Raw genomic sequence first — 19,011 nt, 5'->3', positions numbered from 1 at the left:
CCCAGCAGCGGTTACTACGCTGTCATGTTTTCATAAAATAATGTGGATATCACTATGTAGCTTTAATTTAGATACGGAAAGCTAATGAATGTCTAAAAAGCTTTAGCTATCTCATATAACTTTGCTACTCTTCTTAAGTTGGTTGTTAATCACTTTTCTTAAGCTGGTTTGTATTCAGTAGTTTCTCTCTTTTTACCTTTGCTATAACCATAACTAGTATTTTGAATACTCTCGTAGTACATAAGTAGTATTTTGATTGTCAGGTCATTTATAAAAAAATACCTACAAGTTTTTTTTTAGTTTTGTACCTTGCGAGAACCCCACCGCCCACACAATTGTGTAACACTTTTTTACTTGATTTTTAACATTACGTGCCATGACGAGATGTCCACGCTGACTAAAAATAGAATATCATGCAAGTAATACATGATTTGGAAAATTTTACATTTAAAAGGATAAATGAAGGGCAACCCAAATTACATACGGACGTTGTCCCGATTAAACATAATGATTGTTGTTATGTATTTCACAAAATGTCCATTATTTGATATGCACGAGTAGGTATTATAGCCCTGAGTGCAACATTCTGTTTACTTTATCATCGTGTTGTTTTCTTTCGGTTCAATGTTAACAATTTCAATGTATAAATTTATCTTCAATTTTAATTGCATACTGACGTAATAAAACCAGTGCTTACTTGATGTTAAAACTTTTTTTAACTTGATATTTCTGGACTTTTAAATCAGTCTTATAATATCTTAATCTTCGATTAAGATAAATTATCTAAAACTTAGGTAAGGACATCTGAATATTTTGTGCTAGGTAGGTGAGATAAATCGAACAAAATCATGGGATAATATTACATAGTTCGCGGTCCGAAGATTGCAAAGTAAGCCAAGGTCCACGTGGCGTTGGCTACTTACTGTAAGTCACGTAGAAGCAAACGGTAAGAAACTAGATTCTTATAAATAGACAAGGATATAATTATTTTATGTTAAATGGAAATTTATACTGCGTTATTTGTTAATTTTTAACAGTGAATGGTTTTAAATTACAACTACTTTAGCTTAAGACGATTATGCCAACTTTTGTATCCGATTATCTAAATTGTTTTTTTTATGCCACCCATTTGCCTTAAATGTATTACAAAATTTGATCAATCTTTAGCAAAAATATTAATCCAGAATTTTGTTAAAGTAAAAGAAACAAAAATATTAACTAAGTACCTACTACATAATTGTGTATGACATACGACATGCCTGTAAAAAATCAAGAAACGGTTTCAAGATTTTTGTTATTAGATTCCTACAATAGGGTAGTATTTTGGTACATCACGCTTAAAATGCCAGTGTAAAAATCTTTGTGGCAGAGACCTCGGCTACCCAAACACATTGATTAATAGCCTTGCCTTTTACGTTACCGGCTTTAGAAAGTGTTGTTTTACAAATACCAAAAGTGAAAGTGTAAGGATATGTTCTGAAACAAAAGATTTTCCCCATGCTAGAATTTTTTAATTACATGCGTAAGTTTAGTCGATAATATGTACCGAATATTTTATACCAACCTATCGATGAAAGGTTTCCAAGTGATCAAGGCGATGCAGTCTAAGATAGAAGTACACTACCCCAAAGGGGATACGTCAATAGGCAATTAATTTAGCCCTTCGAATTCATTAGTTGGTTAAGCCTAATCTATTTAGTATTTACAATCCTTAGAAATCCCTAGGGTATCTTGAAAAACATCTACGACAAATTTTCCAAGTTTCCGATAAACGGCAAGCGTTCAAACGGCATAATGCTAAAAAGTTAAAGGCCTCGAAGGCATCTGATATTATTACCTACATGACGTGATAGTCTCGACTCTCGACGGAAGTATAATCGTCTATCAGATTTGTTAGGCTATAGGCAAGAGGACTTCAAAAATAACCTATGTAATAGATATAATGAACAAAATTTTGGAATAGAGTGGCAGTTGAAATATTTTAATAGTAGCAAGATAGAAATTCACCTCCAGCAGTGAGTACAAAAATAGGAATCAAATAAGCGATGATGCTACTAAGGATTGGTCAGTTGCCATAGGAACAAAATGGAATAAATTTTGGCACAAGCTTCGTTATGCAACTGAACATAAAGTATATTCGTGGGTATTGGATATTTTAAAATGCATCGAATTAATACACCCGACCGTTAAAATTGTTCTTTAAATCATGCGTTAATTGCAGTCATAACTTTGCTATTCAAGATTTTATTGTAGACAAAATCTTTTTATCTTATTTGGCATTCTAGAATAAAACTTCATTATTGTCTTGTTAATTGACTATCATATTAAATTGAGCATAATAGTGAACCCTATCAATATTGACCAAGTAGATGCTATATTTGCTAACAAGTACCAGTTGTTATTTCACAAAAAAAAACTAGTTGTTTATTAGTTCTATTGCTTTTTAGGGGTTATTAGTTAGTTTTGAAATTAAGCAAGTTATTAGCACTGCTGTCAAATTACTTTTTATTTCCTACTACTTTTTGTACTATGGGTAGGTGCCTACACTTTTTATGCTCTAGGTAGTTGCCCAAATTCTTGTACAAGAAATACTACATTGTTTGCATTGTTTTTGTGTATTAGTGCTTTAAGTGCGTAAAAATTTTTAATAATTATTAATTACAAATCATTATTATTCATGTCATCAATATTTATTTTATCTAGGTAGGTATTAAGATGATTATCATTCTGATTCTAATTTCAATTAGTATTAGATATGAGAATCTCCTACGTCCATTTGTTTTACAAAAACAAGCGAACCAAAATACCATAGTCATCCTAGAAAACATGGCCATGTGGTGACGTCACGGTACGAAGTCCGCGGTTCTAATTGGACAGCTCGGACAAACCGTTTGGGCAATCATCGAGGCTGTGCAAACATAACAAAAATATCGATACAATACATGTCACTACTACAACAATAACCTGTTCATTGTGCCAAAGTCCAAGAGTGTTAGGACTGGTGCACACCAAACGAAACGCGGTTAGGCAGCGAGCAGACTTCCGCGGTTTTACCCGCATAGTTCCTCTTCCCTTGGGCATACGGGGATAAAACATAGCTTATGACACTCAGAAGTAACGTAGCTTTCTTTTGGTAAAAGAAATTTCATATTCGGTTCAGTAGATTCAGAGATTATCCCCCAAAAACCTCACACACTTTACCTCTTTAACTCTTTATACGAGTACTAGAGGTAAAAATATTAATTTATGCTCTTGTCGTCTTAAGGATTAGTTGACGTGATGGCTGATCTACAAGATTTTCGCTAAATTCAATGGAAGTAAATATAAGTCATGTTTCAAAGACAGGGCTAATATCTTTAGTCCAACAAAAACAAAAAGGGATAGAAAAAATTGGTAGGAGTTTCGTCTGGTTAACGTTTTTATGTCTTAGGTTTATGATCCCAAATTCTAACCTTCTTTCTCAACTTTGGGCTTTTCTTTGCATAAAATAAAACATAATAATTAGGCATGTAGTTTCTTGTAGGTAATTGAATTCAAGCTGAATTTGCTAAACTGCATTTAAATATGCTTGTCTAACTAAATAATTATGCCTTCTTTCGTGTTATTTCATAGCAATATGTAATTATGGCCACGAGGCATGTTTGTTGAAAAAAATCTCAACACGTCAGCTACCTATTAATTTTATTTTATGTCGATTCGCACTTTCTAATAAGCGAAATCTTCTATGCTATTGCAAAACTGTAACAGTGTTTTGTATTTTAACCGACTTTTAAAAAAGGAGGTTATAAATACTAACAGAATTGCAATTTTTGTAATCTATAGGTCTATACCAGTTTCTGAACATGTGTACCGAATTTTTTTAAAATAATGAACCAGCCCGCGACTTTATCCGCGTAGACGTTCGTGTCGCGCGGCATGCTACCTGCATAGGCGTATTATAAGTATAGGAGGGGGGCTGGGTGGGCCGTGCCCACCCTGGAATGGACCTGTGGATTCCACCACCACCCTAGGATTCTGGGCTACCGATATGGAATTCTATTATGATACTAATAATAGACTTGATGTCGGGACCAGGCCCGCCCTAGGAAATAATCCTAGATACGCCAATGGCTACCTGTCAGAGCTACCAGCGGCCAGCGTATCTACTTCCATTATCTGTTACATTTTGCAGCTTAAATCCACGTCAAATTTTATTTGGTAAATAGCTTTCCCAAATTGATTTTTCCTTATGAACCACAGCAGCATTACTCGAAGGTCGTGCGACCGCAGAAGGAATGCTTAAAATCGAAGACGGAACAAAAATCAATATGTAATTTTGTAATCAACAGGTAGATATGTAGAAGTACGAGTATGTACATTGTAATATTATAATTACCTATAATGGTTTTGTATTTTGCAACCAGATGCTGACGTTAGTCACTCATTGCGCAATACACAATAAGCTAAGCTATAAATATTGTTTGTTAGATTTTTAGTGACTTATGTACAAAATCGAGGTTGTTTATCTAGCAGAAAATAATACACGTGCTACAAAAATATAATAAAGCTATTTTAAACAAAATGGGGACAATTTGATGCAAGTTGTTTAGAGGAAAACCACGAACCGAAAAAGCTTACGCTTCTGGAAATGTTTTACCGGCACACTACAGGGCAAAGCTCCTTTTTGGAAAGGGTTATGACTTATGATGATCATTAACATCATCATCATATCAGCCGATGGACGTCCACTGCAGGACATGGGCCTTTTGTAGGGACTTCCAAACATCACAATCTTGACCCCCTTCATCCCGCGAATCCCTGTTTTTGATACAAAACCTAATACTATAAGTTATCTTATATACCTATATCAATGGTTTAAGTGCCTATGGTAACAATATTCCCACGTCTTTCGTGATAATCGATGAGTGTCGATGACGTCTTAGATTATGAGGCCAAAGTTTATAATTACAATTAATTATTTATAGTTATCATTCTTGATATAAAACCTTCGTAAGTGTCCAATGATTACGTATAATAATCCGATAACAATTAATTCGGTATTTTAATATCTTAAATACGAAAATTCCCACTATTTTTTTCAATCGTGATGTTTCCAAACAATTAACTTAATAAACGTAATAACGTAGGTATTGGAAGTTAATTACTGACAATAAAAAATCCCCTATGATTCTCCCATTAGAAAAATAATAATTAAACGCAATTTATTTTCTAAAACCTTACTTTGTTGGAGACTAATAAATATAAAAAGTATACAATAGAACCAGACTAGTAGACTAATAAAATAATAGAACGGGGGAAAATTCGCGGATTGTCTGTTATTGGCCCGGAGTGGTGTTAGGGGGTGTCGAAAAGTCTATTCGCCAAGGGCTTCGATCTAGACAGGGCCTCAAAATTTTAATTATGTCAAAAAATTGCAGGAATTTTCTTTTCTAATGATTAGTTTTTGACCGACTTCCAAAAAGGAGGAGATTCTTTATTTAGCTGTACGAGTATGTTTTTTTAATATCACGTCGCATTAGTCTGTGTCAGACATCCGGTTTCATCCATCAGATCCTGCCGGCCGCCGGCGTCATAGAATGTTGGAGCTTAAACTATCGAGTACCTATTTGAGATTTTCGCGTGCAGGACCACGATCTCTTCTTACTACACTTACGTAGAATAGAGAAGTAATATTAGATTTTTTTGATTGTGTAAATGCCGTAGGCTCCTTAATGGGGGACCTTAGCGCCGTCCCAGAGGGTTCGGGCAGAAACACCACCTGATGGCGATGGAGCCCGAAAGAAGCAGACGAAGATGAGCGGAACGTCTCTCAAAACGACTCAGACCTCGGCTTGGATTCTGTTTTGGCCAGAGTGTGTACTAACACGTATCAGTCCGAACGCCACTAAGATCGTGAGACCTACGTCCGGGTGAGATATTGGGGACTCGGGATCTTTGCCTGCGAATACGCTGCGTAGCTAGTGTTTGTATTGCGTGGGATTCGTTGACGGTCGTTATGTCATCGTCAGGGTCATAAAGGACGTTTTTCGGGCGTCTAGATCTACAATCGGAGTTGGAATCGGGGGTGTAGTTGCAAGCTTCAATCACTAGTTATTTGGGGTGGGTGGCGCCTCTCTCAAAATGAATGAGTTTTCGGGAGCTGTTTTATATATTGGGTAGGGAGATCTAGGTTTCCATGTACCTAACTATCATTGGTGTAATTAGGTGTCTTAATCGTTATTTAAGGAATGTAGGACTTAAATCTTTTCATACATATACTAAACACTAGCTTAAGTAGGTAACCTACCAAAATGAAAACTTGAATCTAATATCAAAAATGTAAATACGAGATAGATATATATTATAGATATTATAGTGAATTTTATCCTAAGCTTCCTAAAATTAAATGGAATTGACTGTTGTGTATCAATTTGTCTGATCTCGCTCTTGACTCACGTCTAAATTGAGTTAAACGTACTAACCTGCGCCGGTTGGAGTTTGGACCCGACACAGTAAGGTTACATTAGATTGTACCAGGTGATGCAATTTCAACAAAAACGTACACTAGTTTTGTAAGTGCTAAATATAATTTTATGGGCGATATACCTAGCTACAATTATTTTGCTACGGCTTTATAATTAGATATTAGAGGTGTGCCTAATGGCCACACTTATTAGAGCAGCGTAATGGGTTAAGGCTCCCCTTTGATTAAAATGACCGCCATAGGTTTTAAACTTGTCAATCAGTGGCGGGCACTTCATACATGCATTAAAGCACTGCATACTCTAACATTTGTTTTGTTAGTGCTTATCCCATGCATATTTTCCCAGTATGATTAAATTGTCTTACTAGTGCATGCCCTGATCAATAGCCTTTGCATGCCCGCCATAGCATCGTCATTGACAGTGTCAATGATGATGCTATTAGAATTTCTACCGGCCAAAAATCAGCAGGACCTAAATTCTTACTAATACTTATATTAGTAAATGTACTAGCAGAGCTTCGCGGTTTTACTCGCGTATTTCCCGTTCCCGTGGGAATACGGGGTTAAATTTTATTCTAACTCCCTGATAATCTAGCTTTCTATTGGTAAAATATTTTTTGCAAATCGATCCGGAAGGTTTTGAGTTGTTTACATACAATAATACAAATCTTTCCTCTTTCTAATATTAGTATAGAAATACAGATAAAGCTGAAGAGTTTGTTCAGTTGAACGCGCTAATTTCAGGAACTACAGATTCGAATTCAAAAATTGGAATCATCAAGTCTGTAGATAAATCCATAAAGGTTACAGTGAAACGTCCGATTTTTCACACAGCCCAATTTCTGGACGAAGAAAGCAATGGCGTCACCGTTCGAATTTTAAAAACCCGAACGCCGCCGCCGCCGTTCCGCGATCACGCCGCGCGCACGTGTTTATAGAGAGTCACAGCTGCTCCGTTTGGTTGGACTTTGTACCCGTTACGATCACCGGCCGCGGTAACTAACGCCTTGATTCCACTCAAAAGATTATTCATTCTACGTGCTTTGTTACTTATTGCACGAGCTAATTTTGTATTGATATTAATTTTGACCTGTTTTTTAGTTACTGCTGAAAGAGATCAGATCAGATTCCTTTATAAAAGATTTGGACAGAGTTATTTTTAGGGGAGTTCGGTTCTGCAAAGTTATTAATCATTTTGGTATGTCTATCGTCTCTGTTATTTCTTGTATTCCATCTAATATATTTTGCTTAAAGGCATCATTGATAAAGATGTGATTTCTCATAATATAAGAAATATAGAACCTACCAAGTTAGGTAGGTACCTAGTTCAAAAGACAATTAGAAACTACATTAAATGCTCGAGATTACTAATAGAAAAATTCATTTTTTCATTTTCATTTTCATTCATTTCATTTTTTCATTCAGAAAAATTATATGAAGAGGAACAAATACTTAAACAGACAGACGCGGAAAACAACTTGTTTTCGTCCAACGAGTCTAATAAAGAGTGATAAAATACAAAGATAGATGACACTTGGACTTGGTGAAAATAAAATTCAATTGATATTTCGTAGAGTTAGATTGCAATTATGTTATTGAAACGATCAATTGACATGATTTGTCACCCGACAAATTTAATAATAAATGGATTGGAAGTACCAACAGTGAGATCAGCAGCTGGTGCACTGCAATGTCTGAACTCTGACAGGCATTCACACCAACAGTCTTCACACTTCACAATAAGTGTCGTTTTTCTACGCGGACGAAGTCGCGGGTGTTTGCTACCTACCATAAAAGTGTAGAATATTTTGACACCGGATAGGTATAGGTACATAATTACCTACTTTGTCTGAAATTACCAACAAAAAAAAAATCGATTCGGATCCTGAGATCTATTACTACTACTTGGACTTTTACACCGTTTCGCAGGTACTAATACTAATAACTAGGCCTGGAGTAACAGTCCATGTATACCTACACAGACATGACGGAAATAATGTGGGTAGGTAGGTAAAAGAAACTGAATTCCAGATTGGTGAAGTCGTAGTTTCAGATGGGTAGGCTACTGCAAAGCTACTTTATGAACGTTTCCTAGAATATGTCATTAAAAAATAGGACATACCTACCTCGTATGTACATACGTACAAACTTAAGGAAATTCAAAATATTTCTCACATTGTCCTAAATTCTAATTAGGATATCGCATTGGAACTGTGCCAGACATTTAAAAATTTAGGCGCCAAACATTTAGCCAAGTGAGGCAACATATAAATATTGTTTATGTTGTATAGAGTAACAATTATTTCTTAATATATTTTTCTTTATTATAAACAAAAAAGAAACAGAAAAGTTTTCCAATAAGTAAAGGGTAAATAAGAACATGACGAACATTTTTATGTTATTTCTTTATCGTTTATTGAAGGCAAAGCATTACAATGCCGCCGAGTCCAAAGTCCGTAAAGGTAAACTCTACGTAACAAATACATCTATAAAATGTCACGGTCTTGATTCATGACAACTTAATTTATTACTGAATAATATAAATTACCTTAGACAGTGAGATTAATTGTAATTTTTATCCTAACTAGCTTTTAAAATCATGTATTTATTATGAAAAATTAAAATTATTTCAAAAAAATACTGTAGGGACGATTAAAATATTAATAACTTTTTATCTACCCTCTTCTTTATCTTAAATAATACCTAAATAAACAAAAAATACCTCAAGATTGTGTTGTAAACAAAGACCATGTGTGTATGTTACATTTATACAGAGGTATCGTTTTACCCCATACATACCATAATTAAAAATAACTTCACTTACTTTTTCTAAGCACTGTTGTCCAATAGAGTTGGGATCCACCTTGACTTCCAAAATCACAGAATTTGGCTGGCTAACTAACCACATTTTGAGTTTTTGTTGATGGAGAAGTTAGAAAAAAAAAATTAATATAGGTCGAATCAACACCTTTTCAAATAATTAATTTGTAAAACAAACACTTATGTTTACTTATTATCTCACTCGCGTAAAGAATTTATTTAAAAATGTCTTTCGTAATTCGCTCTGTGAAATGTTTATCGCGTATTCTTTGTGGAAGTAAAACTGTGAATACTTCCATACGACGGCCATGCTACGTTAAGTTTGCCACCGAAATGATAAAGAAACTGTGACGTGACGTGCGCCGCAAACGATTGCCAGACTCAGGTTCAAAAACCTTTGCCACAGTACAGTTTATATTTGAATGGCAACAAACCAATGCTGTGCCAATGAGCATGTTTGCTAAGATAAAAGATGAAGATACGTCAATGTACAGGTTTCTTGCGTTAATAATAACAAGAATTGTTTAGCCTTAGATATCATAAAAGGGAGCTTTTATTAGCCTTTTCATTCATCTTTCACAGAAATGATAGGGACACAAGAAACTATGACGTTGTTTTACATGTCAATAGAATAGAAAACCGTATTATAATAAATGCAAAAGTAAGTCTGTCTGTCAGTTTCCCTATTCTTTTCACAGCTAAACTATTTGGATGAAATTAAGTATGAAATAGGAGCTTGGAGCAGAACATAGGCTTACTTTTTATCCATGGTCCCCGCGGTATTTATAAAACGCAGACTTTAATGCAAACGGAATCGTTGGCGTCTGCTAGTGATTAATAAATCCCATTGAACCTTACCAATTAAAATATAATAAATGAAATATTTTATACAACAATAAGGTTGTAAAATTATTGTAGGATGGTAGGAAGTGCGAAACTCCTAACTCCAAATATTATAAATATAAACCTAATAATAATAATAATTTAATAGTTAATAATTCTTGTCGGGTAGAAATGTATCAAAAATCCTTAGTGGGATTTAAAATTGAAAATTATTTGATTTGTAAGTAAGTAGGTACCTACCTAAGTCATTAAAAAAACACAAGTAAAAAGAGAAAATATAGACAATATTTTTTAATTACATATAATGTGTTTCAGACACAATTTCTTGTGGTATTTGTTTGGTAAAAATCGTTTTTTATCATTATATATGACATTTTATACTTTTTCTAATCATAAAAATTAATCGTCTGTAAATACTTACCTAATACACAATGGTTTAGCCAAACATATAAATTATTAAGTTTTTTCGTATTTTTTTTGTTATTTTCAACTATGTATTTTACAGAAATATTTTATTTAATATAAAAGTTGATTATTTAAAAAAATGTAATTTAATTCTTGACTGCTATGGCAACACTTAATAAAGTAGGACATTACTCCGATACACGTAAAAAATATGTTATATATTTTTTTAAAAATTTTTGAATAGGATAAAAATATTACCCTTATTTTACGAAGTTTACTTTTAATAATTATATTAATAAGATAATTTTGCAATTTTAAGATATCCTACGTATTTCTTTCACTGTAACTGTTAAAAACGCTTCATTCTATGCAGAATGTAGAAAGCACGAGTCTATGACAGCTCCAATCGTGACAACATGACAAAATTAACTAATCATATGACTTTTTCCATCACATCTTTGCTGCGCTATTGATTTGTGTCTCCGTCTTGATTCTCGCTAGACATAGTTTTTGTGATCATCTGAATTCAGAATGGCGAGTCAGACGCAGGGAATCCAGCAACTGCTGGCTGCTGAAAAGCGCGCTGCAGAAAAGGTCTCAGAGGCGAGAAAGCGTAAGTTGTAATACTGCGTATCACTGATTAGTAACACCCTTTTTTGTGTCTGCTGCAGTACTTTTGCATAGGATGCTTTTACAACTTCAGATTTTGTTCTTTAACCAGTGGATAATAGAAATTCATACTATCAGGTAGGTTTTATGTAGACTTGTTAATTTAACGTTCTACTACTTACATCACATGATAATGATCTTGTGTGACAAGGTTTTATGTAGCCTCTATGTACATATAGTTCATGTTAGGTATGTTTTTAGCAGTATTTATTTTTTATTGACACCATCCTTTAGAGCTCCAAACTTTTCAAGTCTCTTTCTGTTTTCTTTTTAAGTTAAATAAATTTCATGATAACAGATACAGAATAATTTTGTTATAAATCCTCTCTGTAAGTGTTCAGTTAAAGTATATAAATCTATATATAGGTATTATAGTTATATAACCTCATCTGTGTTGTGAATGTGATTGGTATGATTTACTTCATAAGAATGATATGAGGTGAACCATCATTAGGATACAGTATGGTGATCCTCAACGCGTAGCTACATAGGCTTTATGTCTATTGTCTGACTGTAGCTGTGTAGCCTATGAAGCCATGCTGTGATACAGCTATGTGTGACTACAATCAGGACTCAATCTAAGCCCAGCACGGTTTCTGTATTCAATATGGTGAGAATACTACTTTCTCCTATGCATTATGTATCTTTACAATCGTATCTTGAAATTTTCTAAATTGCCATTTTTTTTACTATACAGGAAAAGCGAAACGCCTAAAGCAAGCTAAGGAAGAGGCTCAAGATGAAATTGAGAAATACAGACAGGAGCGAGAGAGGCAATTCAAAGAGTTTGAGGCCAAGGTAGCTTACATGTTTTGTTGATAACTATGCTGTGGTCCAGTGAGTGTTGCGTAGTTGAAAAATAAATAAAAAAGCATACTTTCACATTTAAATAAATGGATAGAAAATGAGTTTATTGAACTTATATCACATATCGAACATAACTAATAATTAAGCAATTCTCTAATATTTTTTTTTTTTTTGTTGAAAAGAATATTTGCCATATCTATTTATCTTTTTTTCCTATTCCCCTCTAATTAGTCGGTAAAGACTGTGTTATGACAATAACCCAACAGGGCGGGGATTGAACCACCACCCCTCGGTGATGTGTCCAACAGCTCTTACCATTGAGCTATTGAGGCTCATAATATGACTGTGTATATCTGTGTTCTTTTAGTATTCATAACACAAACTACCCTTTCTGTGAGACTAGATATTGATGTTTTTCTAATATATTTATTTATTAAATGGTGCAATTTTTGCCATGCACAGTTGATTGGTTGATTACATGTTATTATATACATTTTTCTTCTAAAATTATAGCACATGGGCACAAGAGAAGGTGTTGCTGCCAAGATCGATGCTGAAACCAGGGTGAAGATTGATGAAATGAACAAAATGGTTAAGACACAGCAAGAGGCAGTAAGTACAACTTATTAATTCATTCATTAACGCAAGCTTAAAGAAAAGTTGTATGATGGTGTGATGTGAAGTATAGTGGTTATATTATCTATAAATATAAAAATTAATCCATATATCCCTTAGTCACGTCATCACGCGTTAACGGCTGGACACATTTCACAATTTTTTTTTATGTTTGTTATTGTCAGGAGAAAATTCTTATGACAGAAATAATTTAAAAAGGGGTAAGGGTGAGGTAAGGGTAAGGTAGGAGTAGCTAGGGTAGGGTGGGGTAGGGGTAGGGTAGAAGTAGTTGAAAGATTACATCCAGTTTCTAGGATACAACTTCATTCCAAGAAACTATATTTATACCTTGCTTAGGTTAATTCTGTTTTAAATAGTAATGTTTTTTTAGATTATTATAACAAAAGTAATATTTGAAATAGGTAGTATAAGATTTTTTTTTCGTTTAGCTAAATCCATCAGGGAACTGGTTTTTTGATACTATGAGCAAATAAACACAAAAGCTTTGCCAAAAACAGCTTTGCCTAATATAGTGAATCATTTCGTCCCATTCAATCAGTCTGGCTAAAGTTAAAAGTTTCTATTATTTTGTCTTTATTTTAAGACATTGTTGCAATTAGGTCTTACATATTTTTTTAATAACTATCTTTACAGAGCTGGGTTATATCCCTTTTGGGCCTGTTATAGAAAACAATTTTGACTTTTAAGTTTGTTTTTTGCCCTATGCACCGCCAGGTGTAAAAGGATGAATGAGAACTTAAAGAAGAGGGTAAAACTATTTTGACTTATCCTAAACTATTAATGGTTGTAGAAGATAATCTTTACTAATATTATAAAACGGATAAGCTTGTTTGTGTGCTTAAACGCGCTAATCTCATGAACTACTGGTCCGATTTGAAAAATTCTTTCAGATTTACATAGCCCATTTATAAGGGGAAGGTTATAGGCTATATAATATTATCCCCGCATTCCTATGGGAACTGTGACGCCCGGTGAAGCCTCGCGGCGTCTTGATACCCACGCTAGCACCAAACAGTACATTATCATCATAAGCCCAAAAACCTGCACTGAGGTACTGCGTGGTGGGCCAAAGCACCATAAAGAGACCTTGCTCAATAGTGGGCCATTCAAATCTATACTAATATTATAAAGCTGAAGAGTTTATAATAAGTATTCATATTAACTTAATTTTTCAGGTGATCACAGATATTCTCAACTTGGTGTATGACATTAAACCAGAGCTGCACGTGAACTACCGCTTAGAATAAGCGAACTTTATGCATAAATTATTATATTTCGCGTATTAAGTCTTTGCGAACCCAATTATAGATATTACTGTTATAATTATTCTGTTTATAATAATCTGTAGCCACTTTGCATAGAGGCATATGATATGTCTGTTTGACAGTTAGTGCGAGCAATGCATGCAGGTTTAATATTTATGGTTGCCATTTGCTGTATATAAAAGAATAGCTTCAATTGCCATTTCTTAAAAATATTAACAATTGTTATTGTATCCAATCGAAATCAGCTCGATATCATTCCAAGGAAAAACGTGGGGATCCGTTTGAGAACACAAAAAAAATAATACTTATATTTAAAATTGTATGTTATTCAATGTTGTATGTTGAATAGAAATATATGGAGTTTTAAAAAGAAGATTTCAAACGTTTTTATTTTTTTTTCTTGTTATGAATAGTCTCATTGTCTGTGTACAGTATTAGAGAAAATATATTGCTAATGTAATACTCTTGTTTTATTCCAATTGAAATTCAATCGGGCGTCTTGATTGCTGAATTTCTGTAAAGCAAAACGAAAAATTTAGATGTTAAATAATTTGAATTGTCAATGCTCAGTCTATTTTTTCATGACATGATTTCTAAGTATAAATTGAGTTCTTCATTGTCTATTGGACTGATAGCTTGCAATAACCAGACCTCATTCTATGCTATTTGCTATTTTATGGCTAAAACTTTATTAGCCTGTGCGCTAACCACAAACAAGTACAGTAGCTAATTGTGGAATTGGACTGTAGTCTTTGAAAGGTAGCAGGCATAAAGTACATTGTATATACTGGTAGCAGATTTCCAGGGTCCCTCAACCATCGCTTTTTTGAATATTTTGTCGCAGTCACTTGATTGGCGGCAACCCTTCGAAAAACAGTTAAAATATAAAAGTTACCGAACGAAGCTAAGCAGCTTCACATAATTACTCATATCGTATGTAGAAGAAGAAGAAGAAGAAGAAATATACTTTATTGTACATTAAAAACAAAAATAATCAATAACTTATAATAACACTTAGAAACTAATGTACAAATGGCGGTCTTATCGCTAAAGAGCGATCTCTTCCAGACAACCACTGTGGAAGAGAAAAAAAAAACGTAAGCGTATGTATTGTGGTAAATATAAAAATATCACACGCTCTATTGTTAAACTATCAGCAGTCAACAGTTAACCTTTTGGAAAATGAAGAAAGTCTGACTATGTCAAGCTCCTATAGCGTGGCAAGTTCTTTGATGTCTCATGTCACTACCATGATATGCGGGCGACGGGGAGAAGGACTGCGCGGGTAGTGTGCTCGGGGCATCGCTACCCCACCCGGTTCTCGCGGACCATCGGGAGTGTTACGAACGAATTTGCCAAGCTATAAACCATTTGATCAATCTAAGACAGGGTTTCTCAAAGTGGGCTACGCGAACCCCTAGGAGTTCGTTATTTGACGGCAGGGGGTTCGCGACAAGATTTAATAACTGATGAGTCAGAATAATTAAGGTAAAAATGGTCCAAAATTACTCTTAACATTGAATCTTGTTGCAAATAACAAGAAACAAGCACACCCATCTCATTAATATTACAAAGACATTTCTATAGGTACTTTATGTGTTTTCATTCAATTAAAAACCTTATTTTCTTCAACAGTCAAATTTATTTTTTTCTTTTTGAGGGTTAGCAAGGTAACCCTTAGCAAGTAGCAGGGGTTCGTGGAGCCAAAAGTTTGAGAAACTCTGATCTAAGATAATAATTACAGTGCATACAAAATAAATAAATTACGTCTGCTTTTCTCCAAGAGTTTCTAGCCACGGTGCTATAGCCCCGACGGCCGAGAACACTGCTGGCTGGTCCACCGTGTCGCACCGCTTCGACGAGAACGACAGAATGCCGACCAACTGTCCGTTCATTACCGCTGGTCCGCCGGCATCGTGCTGTAGCCAAAATGAAACTTATTCTTTGTTACTAGAACGAAGCGCAATTTGCAGGTTTACAAATAAATAAATAACTTACATTACAAACGTTCTTGGCGAGTGTTATGAATCCTGCACAGAAATTAGTTCTCGTGACAAGATTTCTAAAAAAAAATAATAAAAGATATCAACTTTGACACCTATCTATATATCAATTATAAGTCCGTGATTTATATTATCTACAGGTACGTACTTTAATAAATATGTAGAGTGGTCAATTCTGTGCATGAAATATATTTCCAAAATAACTATCAGGGTGATTAGTGATCGATACAGATGCCAAGAATTCAATCAGTATTTTTTTTGTTTGTCTGTCTGTATGTTCGTTATCGAAACAAAAACTACTCGACGGACTTTAACGAAACTTGGTAGGTATAATTATTCCTCATACTCCTGGACAGGTTATAGTATACCTTTCAATTACATCACGCTACGATCAATAGGAGCAGAGCAGTGAAGGGAAATGTTGGGAAAACGGGAGAAGTTACTCTATTTTTACAGCGATATTACTTTATGGGCTGGATGAAAGAGGTCTAAGGGCGGGCGTCCGCTAGTAAAGTATAAAATAAGTTGGTGCTATGGGGAAATTAATGAAACTCACCGTCCGTATATTTCCTGACAGTCCGCAAGGTCGTAGATAGGCAAATCCAACTTCTGTAGCAACACTTGGCCCCCGAGTCCACTTGAACTCTAAAAAAAAAATACTTTAGGTAAGTAACTATACTTTCTGGAGCCGTGATAGCCTATTATGACCTCTGCCTTCGATTCGGAGAGCGTAGGTTCGAATCGAAGGAAAAACATCGTAAAGAAACCTGCATACCTGAGAATTTTCTTAATTCTCTGCATGTGTGAAGTCTGCCAAATAATATGGTGAATTCAAATCTATTAAAGTATGTATTTTTTTAACTATATATTTATAAATATGATCAAGATTCCCTCCAAGTAGTCGGAAAAGACTGAGTTCGAAGTGAGTCTGACAATAGTCCAACGGATGGGGGTCAAAGCACGTCGATGGTTCGGCGATGAGTCTGGACTCTGGCTCTGGAGCTATTGAGGCTTAAACTAGACTAAGACTATATTTAAAACTTGTTATATTTTGTCAGCAAACTTACCAATACTGAACCCCATCCAAGAAAAGTAATTTTGGCATCGGTTGGCACATTTCTATCGGTGGAGTAAGCTATCTTCAAAACTTTCAAGTCTTCCTTGTCATACGATATGTTTTTATGTAAGCCTAATACAGCGAAATTGAATTCCAAAGTCTTTGGTTTATAGTTGGGATGGAAGAAGATTTCTGTCACTCTGTAAACTTCGCCACCAGCGGTCGCGTTTGAGGAGCCGATTCGGACTGATAACATTTTGACGTATTCACGGAAAAAACGGTTATTGTACTGCCTGGAAATGCAAATTTTAATACACATAAGTAGGCACCTACCATCTATCTAGCCGCCCACTCGCATTGGATTGGAGCATGCTCTATATTATAAACTCCGCATCGCTTTCGTCTAGGGAGGGAGGCTGATAATGATGAAGTACCTACCTATCTAAATTTTTACACTGATCAATACTGTAATTTTACCTTACTTGATTAGACCTTACTTTAGGAAGGCTTGCGCATGTGACTACGGCCTAGCTGTAATTGAGTTCTTCTTCCAAGAATTTTCCAGTTGTGGAAATGGATCCGAGGTCCGTTTAAGCAAAATGCAATGCATTGCAGAAAGCAGGCGGTCGTTATTTTGAAGCGTATATAGAGTGTTCTAATCCAGTGGATATGATTCTCTGACTTCTTTTCTTTCTTCTTATGATTGATTGATAATAATGTTGCGATTCGTAGGGCGTAGGTTCGAGTTCGGTCCGGGGCATGCGCCTCCAACTTTTCAGTTACGTGCATTTCAAGAAATTAAATATCACGTGTCTCAAACAGTGAAGTAAAAACATCGTGAGGAAACCTACATACCAGAGAATTTTCTTAATTCTCTGCGTGTGTGAAGTCTGCCAATCCGCATTGGGCCAGCGTGGTAGACAATTAGCCTAACCTAAAAATGCTGAGATAAGCATCGTGCTTAACAGTGAGTTAAATTATTATGGGTTGTTAATGACATGATAGCCGCTGGATACTCGCGGCTCGAGACCATTTTGTTTGGAAGTCCATGAAAGAGGCCTATGTTCAGCAGTGGACGTCGGCTGTTAATGATAATGATGAATGACATGATAGAGTGTAAAGTTCTTACAACTGTAAACAATGTGCAGCAGTTAAGATCTTGTCCGAGTCAATGATGACGCCTCCGCACCACAGCTGTTTGTTGACAAGCAGCGCTGCCAGGAACGGGTAGTCTTCTACACTTGCCACCTCGTCCGCGTTGTAGATACGACGGTAGCGGCGATCGAGAGGAGGGTTGTGGGTAATCTTTGATGCTGTTGTAAACATTTTTTTAAAAAGAATATAATTGATGACGCCCCGCGAGACAAAATATAGCCTATGACACTCACAAATAACGGGGCTTTGTATTGGTAGAAGAATTTTCACAATCAGTTCAGTAGGTCCAGAGGTGACCCCTCACAAACTTTACCTCTATAATACCTATAGATTTATGACCAATATTCCCAAACCCATCCAACTAGCCGGAAATTACTGTGTTAGAGTGAATGAGGAGGACTGGAAGATAGTTAGTTCCCTACGACAATAGTCCATTGTGCGGGATGAAACCACGATCTCTCGGTGATGAGCCCCTTTACCGTTGAGCTATTAAGTGTTACTTGGAGCCGGTTTCGTCACTTTTCAGGTAGCTATGTAGAATACTGAGGACAGGGTAGGGGTGCAATTTTAGTTTGCACTTGCACAAACTAAAATTGCACCTCTACCCTGCCCTCAGTACATGCTCTTATGGCAGAAGGCCGATGAGATTTTTTTCCTACCGGCGAAAAAAAAAAAACTAGTAGGGGTGAAAGCCAGTATTACATGTACTAACTACGACCTACGTTTTATCACAGAATACACGAGTACACTGTGACACAGGTTAGGTATATCTATGCTAAAATATTGCCAAGTATAGCGTTTGTTTATTACGAGCGTCGAGCAATTTATGTTTATGTTTTATTGTTGTAGAATGTAGATTCACATCATCAATGTTCATTTTATATTTAT

General features: G+C 35.3%; 3 protein-coding genes across 3 annotated transcripts in view; 1 reads left to right on the top strand and 2 right to left on the bottom strand.

Annotated features, from left to right (window-relative positions):
• LOC112043218 (E3 ubiquitin-protein ligase MYLIP) overlaps positions 1–9,636 on the bottom strand; it is a 31,718-nt gene extending 22,082 nt beyond the window's left edge. Inside the window, exon 1 of the mRNA XM_024078530.2 lies at positions 9,288–9,636. Within this exon, the coding sequence (XP_023934298.1) occupies positions 9,288–9,371 (84 nt within the window). The 5' untranslated portion in view covers positions 9,372–9,636. The remainder of the gene's footprint in view (positions 1–9,287) is intronic.
• A 1,304-nt stretch (positions 9,637–10,940) lies between these two features.
• On the top strand, positions 10,941–14,281 carry LOC112043217 (V-type proton ATPase subunit G). Its single transcript, XM_024078529.2, has 4 exons — positions 10,941–11,144; positions 11,898–11,998; positions 12,521–12,619; positions 13,819–14,281. Exons 1-4 carry the CDS (start codon positions 11,063–11,065, stop codon positions 13,888–13,890), a joined length of 354 nt encoding a protein of 117 aa, XP_023934297.1. The 5' UTR covers positions 10,941–11,062; the 3' UTR covers positions 13,891–14,281.
• A 1-nt stretch (position 14,282) lies between these two features.
• LOC112043189 (trypsin-like) lies at positions 14,283–18,294 on the bottom strand. Its single transcript, XM_024078493.2, has 6 exons — positions 18,098–18,294; positions 16,979–17,261; positions 16,468–16,556; positions 15,907–15,970; positions 15,676–15,827; positions 14,283–14,422 (listed from the first exon to the last, which is right to left on the bottom strand). Exons 1-6 carry the CDS (start codon positions 18,292–18,294, stop codon positions 14,395–14,397), a joined length of 813 nt encoding a protein of 270 aa, XP_023934261.1. The 3' UTR covers positions 14,283–14,394.
• Between the last annotated feature and the right edge of the window lie 717 nt (positions 18,295–19,011).

The sequence above is a fragment of the Bicyclus anynana genome, chromosome 2 (assembly GCF_947172395.1).
Source record: "Bicyclus anynana chromosome 2, ilBicAnyn1.1, whole genome shotgun sequence".
Taxonomy (NCBI): Eukaryota; Metazoa; Arthropoda; class Insecta; order Lepidoptera; family Nymphalidae; genus Bicyclus; species Bicyclus anynana.
Note: the sequence above shows the minus strand (reverse complement) of the source record. Positions and strands in the feature narration are given on the sequence as shown.